This window comes from Neolamprologus brichardi, chromosome 19, assembly GCF_056152115.1.
Source record: "Neolamprologus brichardi isolate AB-2024 chromosome 19, ASM5615211v1, whole genome shotgun sequence".
NCBI lineage: Eukaryota > Metazoa > Chordata > Actinopteri > Cichliformes > Cichlidae > Neolamprologus > Neolamprologus brichardi.
The window spans coordinates 175,910-185,000 of NC_142122.1; the positions used below are offsets into that span (position 1 = coordinate 175,910).

The 9,091-nt window shown below is 51.0% G+C and overlaps 2 protein-coding genes across 4 annotated transcripts in view; both read left to right on the forward strand.

The window, feature by feature from the left end:
• Positions 1–2: 2 nt before the first annotated feature.
• srp54 (signal recognition particle 54) lies at positions 3–6,310 on the forward strand. 2 transcript variants are annotated; one of them, XM_006800584.3, is made up of 17 exons: positions 3–135; positions 1,677–1,770; positions 3,168–3,265; positions 3,335–3,426; positions 3,501–3,585; positions 3,680–3,784; positions 3,876–3,942; positions 4,015–4,072; positions 4,171–4,321; positions 4,439–4,587; positions 4,668–4,768; positions 4,920–5,006; positions 5,084–5,157; positions 5,267–5,375; positions 5,473–5,643; positions 5,775–5,870; positions 5,987–6,310. In XM_006800584.3, exons 3-17 carry the CDS (start codon positions 3,188–3,190, stop codon positions 6,076–6,078), a joined length of 1,515 nt encoding a protein of 504 aa, XP_006800647.1. In that variant the 5' UTR covers positions 3–135; positions 1,677–1,770; positions 3,168–3,187; the 3' UTR covers positions 6,079–6,310. The 2 variants fall into 2 exon arrangements, with proteins under 2 accessions (XP_006800647.1, XP_006800646.1); XM_006800583.3 differs by having other exon boundaries at positions 1,677–1,766.
• A 506-nt stretch (positions 6,311–6,816) lies between these two features.
• sec23a (Sec23 homolog A, coat complex II component) overlaps positions 6,817–9,091 on the forward strand; it is a 14,839-nt gene continuing 12,564 nt past the window's right edge. The window contains exons 1-5 of one of the 2 annotated variants that reach the window (XM_087832971.1): positions 6,817–6,930; positions 8,259–8,526; positions 8,608–8,665; positions 8,734–8,820; positions 8,897–9,091. The exon at positions 8,897–9,091 is cut by the window's right edge and continues 42 nt beyond it. In XM_087832971.1, coding sequence (XP_087689097.1) covers positions 8,306–8,526; positions 8,608–8,665; positions 8,734–8,820; positions 8,897–9,091 — 561 coding nt within the window. In that variant the 5' untranslated portion in view covers positions 6,817–6,930; positions 8,259–8,305. The remainder of the gene's footprint in view (positions 6,931–8,258; positions 8,527–8,607; positions 8,666–8,733; positions 8,821–8,896) is intronic. The other variant, XM_087832972.1, reaches the window with a different exon arrangement.

Here is a 9,091-nt window from a genome sequence, read left to right on the forward strand (position 1 = left end):
GTTTTTTTTTAAAATAAAGCCTGAGTGCTTCCGGTTGGGCTGGTGGAATGACGCGGTGTTTCCGGTGTTTTGGATAACGCTCCTGTGGTGGAGTCTTGGTCCTGCTGCCGTTTAACGAGCACACTCACGGACACGGTAAGACCCGCACCTCTCTCCGCTCCCGCAAGGCTCGGTTCTCCGTACCGGACCCGCTGCCACGGCCGGAAGTACGTTTCTATCCGCGTGAGCCGCTGACGGGCTCCGCGTGAGCGCACCGAGCTAACAGAGCTAATGCTAGCCGCTCGGTCCGTGCTAACTCTAAACAGCTGACGTGTTATTCGATAAACAGGCGATCGATCCGCGGGACTATCGATCACGTGATGAGGAGCTGATCGATGTTCTGATCAGTTCTGTGTGATCGGACAGGCCGAAGGAGTGAGAGGCACCGGTGAGGGCCCGGGGTCCCGCTCGGGTCATCCAGAGAGCCGATGTGAGGGGCCAAACGGGTCACCGAGAAGCTCCACGGAGGGGCTTCCTTTAATCTGTCACCTCCTGGCTCAAGCGTGACCATCTGTTCAGCTTCATATCTGATTGATCGGTGGCTCCTTTCAGATATCGGAACACAAAGAAAGGATCGACCCCAAAATCACAGATCGTGTGTCCGTCATCTGTACTGAACCAGGTGTGAGGACAGCCAGAGAGCTATGCAGGGGGCTGTTTTCCGCTCTTAGTGCCGGAGTCTCAGAGTTGCTGAGATGATGAAGCCCTCCATCAGCTGTTAGAAGCGATGAGACAGAAGCATTGATTATCCACAGCCATTGGACAGGCTGGGCAGCGTCCACGATGATGACATCTCGACCATCTCAGATTTAGCTGCATCTTGTGCTCCAGAGTTTGAACGTTTATGAGTGCTGCGAAATGTGAGCTTCAAATATCAAAAACTTTCCAGGATGTTTTTAGAAACTTCCAGCAGGTTTCTTCACAACTGTCCTCACGGCTCATTCTCACCATCAGCATGAACAGCATCTGTAATCTGGGAGTTTGGTTTCCAGATGTTACTATAATTATGACTTAGAGCAGGGGTGTCAAACTGCAGGCCTCGAGGGCCGGTGTCCTGAAACCTTTCCATGTGTCCCTGCTGCAACACACCTGAATAACGTTAGTAACAAGACTCTATAGAGCTGCATGCTGAGGTGGCAACCCCCACCTCCACTCAAGTGAAGTAGTGTTTGGAAAAATGTACTTCTAAAAGTACTTTAATTGTATCGTGTTCATTCATGAGCGCCTGTCAGGTTTTGCTAATGACCTACTTGTGTCATTCAGGCGTGTTGCAGCAGGGACAGCGGCCCTCGAGGACTGGAGTTTGACACCTGTGACTTACAGCAATATTCTGTTAAATATGTGCATCATTTTCATTTTGAGAGCTGCTGCAGGAGTCTGAGGATTCACTTTAAATCATTTCATGCATTCAGATACATTTAACAAAATCCACAGCTCGTTCAGGGTGAGCGGGCGCAAAGGCCGAACTCAGAGCCAGTCTGAAGCGAGCAGAAACGATATGAACGAACGATCTGAAGTTTTGCAGTGTCTGATTTTTACAGTGAGCCTCGGGCTGTTTCAGATTTCAGAGTGGATGGTCTTCATCAAGGGTAAATCTCTCAAATCTGAACAACTTTTATTTTCTCTCCTCTGGACAGGAAGAGTGAGGCTGCCACCACCACCTGTCAGCTGACTTGCTGAGCACGCTCAGTAGGAGGGGTACCCTCCACAAAACTCTGATTAACACAGTAAGTAAGTGACTTGATGCATGCTCAATCATCCAGGTGAGGAAGTCCCAAAAAGTTGATTCTGTTCATGTGGACGTAGCAGCCGATCCCTACTCCCCATGAATGGTACTGATGGTCACCGATCAATCAGTAGTCATGACAATTCAGGATGATCATTAACATGATTAGTGATCATAAACTTACTTCACAGCCCATTGTTGGTCAGTGGTGCAGATGTGCTGTTTATAAGGTTGGAAACTGACGAAGTCACCTGATGATGATGAAACGTTTCTCCCACTGAAAACATCCTGATGAACAGAATCAACTTTTTGGGAGTAAGTGTGTAAATGTCACTGACTCCTCTGTAGGGCTGCCACGATTAGTCGACTAGTCACGATTACGTCGACTATTAAAATCGTCGACACTAATTTAATAGTCGACGCGTCGTTTGAAGCTTTGTAAGATCCCAAAAGACGCAGGAATAAGTAGTAGGATTTAAGAGTGTAATAACGGACTGAAACAGAAGGTGGCAGCACTGCACGTACAAGGATGCCAGCTGCCGTTAAACCCCGAAGAAGAAGAAGAAGCTGTGTCCCAGAATTCATAGCGCAGCCCAGCTCAGTTTCCAACAATGGCGGCAGCTAGTTAGTTTTAATATTACTCTTATTATTCTTTCTGGGTCACAAAATAAACGTTTAACATATTTTCAGGCGAGAATGTAGCTGTGTAAACCTCAAATATCTGCTCAGTTTATCAAGACACCACATATTTTCAAAAGTGCTCCGACGTTTTCGGAGACGTCTGTTAGCCACTAGCTCGATAGCTAGCCGGGGGCTAGGCTAACTAGAGCCGTGAGAACACCGGACTCCCGGCTTCAAACCCACTGCTGTCTTTCGCTACTCAGGTTAAACATGATATATAAGTCACTTAGATAACTTAAAAATGTTATTGTTTGGCTGTTTTTAGTATTTTATTTGTTCCTGAGTAAATCGGTACGGCTGAGATTAAAGTTATAGTTTTTACACAGCTGAATAAACGTCAAGCAGACAGCTGATTATCAGAAGTGTGAGATGCTCCAGAATTTACTCCGGTGTCCTGTTATATTTTAGATAGCAAGGAGTTTATTAAACTTCACCGAAACAATCTGCAAATTTCATTAAAATTTAATAAACTATCATCTTGTCTTTATTTTTAGTTAGCACAGACCTTAAACACTTAAAGCTGTAAGCTAATGATAGTTATATAAGAGCAGATGCTGCTGGTGCAATAAGCTGTACGTTTTACCTCCAATGGATGATGATCTGACTAGTCGACTATCAAAATAATCGTTTGTGGCAGCCCTACTCCTCGGCAAGTAAACCGAGATAAGAAGTGGCAGCGTGCCGCACACAAGCACGCCGTAACCACACTTTTTATTTTCAGGTCTAACTTGGACCGCCATCATGGTGCTCGCCGACCTGGGGAGGAAGATCACCTCGGCGCTGAGGTCACTCAGCAACGCCACCATCATCAATGAAGAGGTGAGTGGGTCAAATCTGAGCGCCCAGCTGACACCGCCATGGTCTGTGACTCACCATGTGTGTTTCCAGGTGCTGAACGCCATGCTGAAGGAGGTGTGCGCTGCTCTGCTGGAGGCCGACGTCAACATCAAGCTGGTCAAACAGCTGAGAGAGAACGTCAAGTGAGTGTGATCGTCCTGATCCCGGCGTCCGAGTGTCCCGGTTTAGGTGTGCTGAACTGTTTTTGTCCCTGCAGGTCTGCCATAGACCTGGAGGAGATGGCATCGGGTCTGAACAAGAGGAGGATGATCCAGCACGCCGTCTTCAAGGAGCTCGTCAAGGTCAGATCGTCTCGCTGCCAATGCTCGATCAGGTTAAACACCAACAGGAAGTTGTTGAGTCTAACCATGCAGTGTGTGTGTGTCATGTGACCAGCTGGTGGACCCCGGCGTGAAGGCGTGGACCCCCACTAAAGGCAAGAACAACGTCATCATGTTTGTCGGTCTGCAGGGCAGCGGAAAAACTACGACCTGCTCCAAGGTGACCCACACTCACCTGTCATAGACCCCGCCCCCTTACACAGGCCCCGCCTCCTGCTGTGTTCTCACTGTGATTGGTGTGTTTCCTGCAGCTGGCGTATTACTACCAGAGGAAAGGCTGGAAGACCTGCCTGATCTGCGCCGACACTTTCAGAGCAGGTTAGCGTCACTTCCTAGACTCACTTCCTGTCAGTCACATGACCGCCATCATCATCTCCTCTCCTCTCTCAGGTGCCTTCGATCAGCTCAAACAGAATGCCACCAAAGCCAGGATCCCCTTCTACGGCAGGTGAGTCTCAGACAGCCAGCGTCCCTGGTGTTACCTCTGGGTGATGAGTTCAGGTGTGTGGTGCATTCACGTACCTCCTGACTGTCCGTGTTCTTCAGTTACACAGAGATGGACCCGGTGGTGATCGCCTCAGAGGGCGTGGAGAAGTTCAAAGCAGAGAACTTTGAGATCATCATCGTGGACACAAGCGGACGACACAAACAGGAGGACTCGCTGTTCGAGGAGATGCTGCAGGTCTCCAACGCTGTGGTGAGTCCCTGAACGCACCACCTCAGGTGCAGTCCCGCTAACTAGAGCAACAGGAAGTGTTTGTGTGTGAAGGTGCCTGTTCTGGACTCAGGTGTGTCCCTGGTCCTGTTTCCGTAGCAACCCGACAACATCGTGTACGTGATGGACGCCTCGATCGGGCAGGCCTGCGAGTCCCAGGCCAAAGCCTTCAAAGACAAAGTGGACGTGGCGTCGGTCATCGTCACCAAACTGGACGGGCACGCCAAAGGAGGAGGAGCTCTGAGCGCGTAAGCCTAGCGTCCTGTGCTGCATGATGCTGTCATACGACTGTTACGGTTTACCTTCTTCTTCTGCTGTTTCCTGGCAGTGTGGCGGCCACACGCAGTCCCATCATCTTCATCGGAACGGGCGAGCACATCGACGACTTCGAGCCATTTAAGACGCAGCCGTTCATCAGCAAGCTGCTCGGTAAGCACGCGCCGGGGGGAGGGGCATATGCACGGACGCACGCTGAGCGGCTGTCATTGGTCCACCAACTTTTTTTTTTATAATCTGACTGATTCTGGATATTTGCACTGAGCCGTTTCCATGGAAACCTGTCGACTCCTCTTCCTGTCAGGAATGGGCGACATCGAGGGCCTGATCGACCGAGTGAATGAGCTGAAGCTGGATGACAACGAGGAGCTGATCGACAAGCTGAAACACGGTGAGACGGCGAGCACGCCACCCACACTGCACTCTGGGTAACCTCACTAATCTTAACCTTTGACCTCTGACCCGCAGGCCAGTTCACCCTCAGAGACATGTACGAGCAGTTCCAGAACATCATGAAGATGGGCCCCTTTGGACAGATCATGGTACACACTCACCTGAAACTCACCTGAAACTCACCTGAAACTCACCTGAGGCTGAGAGACGGCTTGATGACTGTGTGTGTGTGCGTGTGTGTGTGCGTGATGCGTTCAGGGTATGATTCCAGGCTTCGGGACAGACTTCATGAGTAAAGGCAACGAGCAGGAGTCGATGGCTCGACTGAAGAAACTGATGACCATCATGGACAGCATGAACGACCAGGGTAACGCGCACGCACGCACGCACACACGCACACACGCACGCACACAGCTGGTCCTGATGGATGACCCGATGTCTCTCCACTCTCTTGGGTTCTGCAGAGCTGGACAGCAAAGATGGAGCGAAGCTCTTTAGCAAGCAGCCCAACAGGATCCAGAGGGTGGCCCGGGGGTCAGGGGTCGCCACCAGAGACGTCCAGGAACTCCTCACCCAGTACACCAAGTTCGCCCAGATGGTCAAGAAGATGGGAGGCATCAAAGGACTCTTCAAAGGTACCGACACCTGCTGGGGGGGTCTGAGAAGGTTTTCAGGAACATGTGAGAGGTCAAAGGGAACTGAGCGGGTCTGCAGGTGTACAGCGTCCTGCCGCTGACGTGTTTGTGGCGTGCTCGCTGTGTTTCAGGAGGAGACATGTCCAAGAACGTGAACCCGTCTCAGATGGCCAAACTGAACCAGCAGATGGCCAAAATGATGGACCCCAGAGTCCTGCACCACATGGGTAAGACCAGAACCCAGACCCAACCACAGGTCTGCTCGCCTGCACGCGTCCTGGAGAGTAACACCTGTGTGTGTGTGTGTGTGTGTGTGTGTGTGTGTGTGTGTGTGCGCACGCAGGCGGGATGGCGGGTCTCCAGTCGATGATGCGTCAGTTTCAGCAGGGCGCCGCGGGCAACATGAAAGGCATGATGGGATTCAACAACATGTGACCACCAACCAATCTGCTGCCTTAACTACAGGCTCCGCCTCCAGACAGTCGGAGGGGTGGGGCTTAGAGTTACCTGTTCTCTGCTGCTTTCAAAGAGAGGGGGAGAGGATGTTTCATTAATTTAAATGTGTAGGATGAAAATGGAGTGTCCTGATTGGACGAGCTGATGATGATGATGAAGATTAGTGATGTATTTTTGGCGTTTAATAAACGTTTGTATTTACACCATTTTACACCTGCTGTGTTTTTGTTTGTTTGTTTGTTTTTTCTCACAGGTAGTGAAGTCTGGGATTTTCAGAATAAAATCGTACTGTTTGCTTTGAGTAAAGCTGTAAAATAAATAAAGTGAGTTGTAAAAGTTTTCAGTAGAAAATAAAATGTGAGGTAAAAGTTTGAGTTTATTCCAGGAACTTTTAATCCAGTGAGAACAGGAAGTGTGTGGGCTGTTCTTCAGCCTGTTTAATGATGATTAATAAAAATATGAAGACTGAACAGAGACGTGACTGAAAACGGTATCAGAATAATTCAGGTAATAACAGGTAATAAACAGAAGAGTGGCATCTGGTTTGATTAGTTTGGGTGTGAAGAGTGCAAACCCTGAGCGGTTAGAGCGGCTCCTCCCGGGCTGTGGGTCAGAGTTTCTCAGGTTTCAGGTTAAAGGTTGTTACAGTGAGATGAAACGGTTGAGTCCTCCGGGCTGGAGCTTCATTGCGCCGCCCCTCTCGGGTCTGGTTCCGGGATTTCTGTCGGAGTGAGCCCTCTGCCTGCGTTTTTCCTCTCTGGGTCTTGACGTGGCGGCCGCCATATTGTTTTGCTGTGTTGTCAGTGGAGAGCGGCGGCAGCTTCAGCGGCGGTGAGTGTCGTTTACCTGGAGCACGGACTCACCTGGGCCTGGCAGAGCGCCAACCTCAGCTGGCCTCTGTCGAGCCACCTGTGCGCGCGTCCCGTAACTGTCACCCGTGTGACGTCAGTGTCGCAGTTAGCCGTTAGCTTGAGTTAGCTGCTGTGTGATGTTGAGAAAACGGGGCTGACTTGGTGTTTGAGTCCTCGGGTTCGGCTCCAGGTGTGCCGACGCCAGCAGCTACCTGTGCCACACGGCTCCTGCTGTCACACACCTGCAGGTGTCCCACAGGTAGCTGCTGACGTCAGTTTTTTTTAAGTGTCGCAGGTGCAGCATCTCTGACCTGCTGGACTTTAAATCCTGCAAAGGTCGCGCAGAGTCGGTGGGTGCCGGTGAGGTCACGTGTTTAAGAGTGGCACTGTCTTGATGATGATGATGATGATGATTCTGGGATGAAGCCTCAGATTCAGATGTGACGTTAGAAACGCTCCCATAGTGAGACCAGAGGATCCAGCAGGACCACAGGGACCCGCAGCCCGCCCACCAGACTCTGTTCGGTTTTTGCAGGATTTTGTGTTCGGCTCGTTTTCGTGGGTCTCTGCTGGAGCAGCAGCTGGGGTTTCATTTCTCGGAGTTTCCTGCGAAGTTCGGCCTGAGCTGGACTCCATTGTGAGCATTAGGACTCGGGGCTGGTAGCTCAGTGTGCATTTTCTGCAGTTTTTACAAGAAATGAAGGCTTTCTGGAGCTTTTTCAGTTGAAGAGTGAAGTCTCACTGACCTTTGACCCCATATCAGCCTGTTTGTGTCAGCATCAACCAGACTAGGGAGAAACTTTTTTTCTGATTTTAATTCTTTCTGTTGGTTCGTTCTTCTTATTGTTGTTATTGTTGTTGTTTGTGGTTTATGAAAGTTTAGCAGTGACTCGTTTTTCTGCCACGTGGTCAAAGAACATAAAATCATTTCAACGCCACCATAAAAATCCATCTGGCAGGTTCAGGCGCTGCCTGCTGTTTTTCTCTTTTAGTAACTGCTCACCTGCAGCTGTGCCTGTCTTTGGGTGTGATTTTTCCTACCTTTGAGACTCACCTGTGTTTATGTCTAGAAAGTAGAACCGGTCAGAATGTGGGTTGGGGGCACGACAGGTAAAATTGCTACCTGGTCGCATATAAACACCAGGATGACATCGCCTCTCACAGGTGTGTCAGTCTGGTGAGAGATAAAGCCTCACCTTTGAAACGGTGACGCAGGTGTTTGCACGAAAACATCACTTCAATCCGAACCAACGTAACTTTAGAAGAAAGTGGGCGGGACTTATTCCCACCCTCTCCTCCTCTCATCAGCTTATACCCAACAGTGTGAACCCCCCCTCCCACTTCCTGGTGGTTCCATGGCGACCTTTCCAGAGTACATCGCTCAGAATGAGGAGCGCGACGGCGTCCGTTTCAGCTGGAACGTGTGGCCGTCGAGCCGGCTGGAGGCGACCCGGATGGTGGTGCCGGTGGCGGCTCTGTTCACTCCGCTGAAGGAGAGGACCGACCTGCCCCCGATCCAGTACGAGCCGGTTCTCTGTAGTCGCGCCACCTGCCGCGCTGTACTCAACCCACTCTGGTACGCATCACAGCCTCCAACACTCACCTGTCCGCCACCCTTTACCTGTGTGCCCCGCACTCATGTGTCTGTAACTTTCAGCCAGGTGGACTACAGAGCCAAGCTGTGGGCCTGTAACTTCTGCTACCAGAGGAACCAGGTGAGTGCCGCAAGCCCCGCCTACCTGTCAGGTGTCACAGGTGGAGTCTGACCTTGTCTCTGTCTCAGTTTCCTCCGTCCTACGCCGGGATCTCTGAGGTGAACCAGCCTGCCGAGCTGCTGCCTCTGTTCTCCACCATCGAGTATGTGGTTCAGGTGAGTCCTGAGGACAGGTGAGACAGGTAACGACCGTGCCGTCAGGTGTGTGAGCCGCTGTGCTCTTTGTCCCCAGAGGGGCCCTCAGATGCCGCTGGTGTTCCTGTATGTGGTGGACACCTGCATGGAGGACGAGGACCTGCAGGCGCTGAAGGAGTCTCTGCAGATGTCGCTGTCTCTGCTCCCGCCCACCGCGCTCGTCGGACTCATCACCTTCGGTCGCATGGTTCAGGTGCACGAGCTCGGCTGCGAGGGTATCTCCAAGAGCTAC

Bases quoted from the DNA above. Each gene is read 5' to 3' on its own strand.
- srp54 (XM_006800584.3), top strand. From the start codon at position 3,188: ATGGTGCTCGCCGACCTGGGGAGGAAGATCACCTCGGCGCTGAGGTCA. The intron at 4,073-4,170 runs GTGAGTCTCAGA...CGTGTTCTTCAG, and splicing joins AGGATCCCCTTCTACGGCAG to TTACACAGAGATGGACCCGG. The intron at 4,588-4,667 runs GTAAGCCTAGCG...GTTTCCTGGCAG, and splicing joins GGAGGAGGAGCTCTGAGCGC to TGTGGCGGCCACACGCAGTC.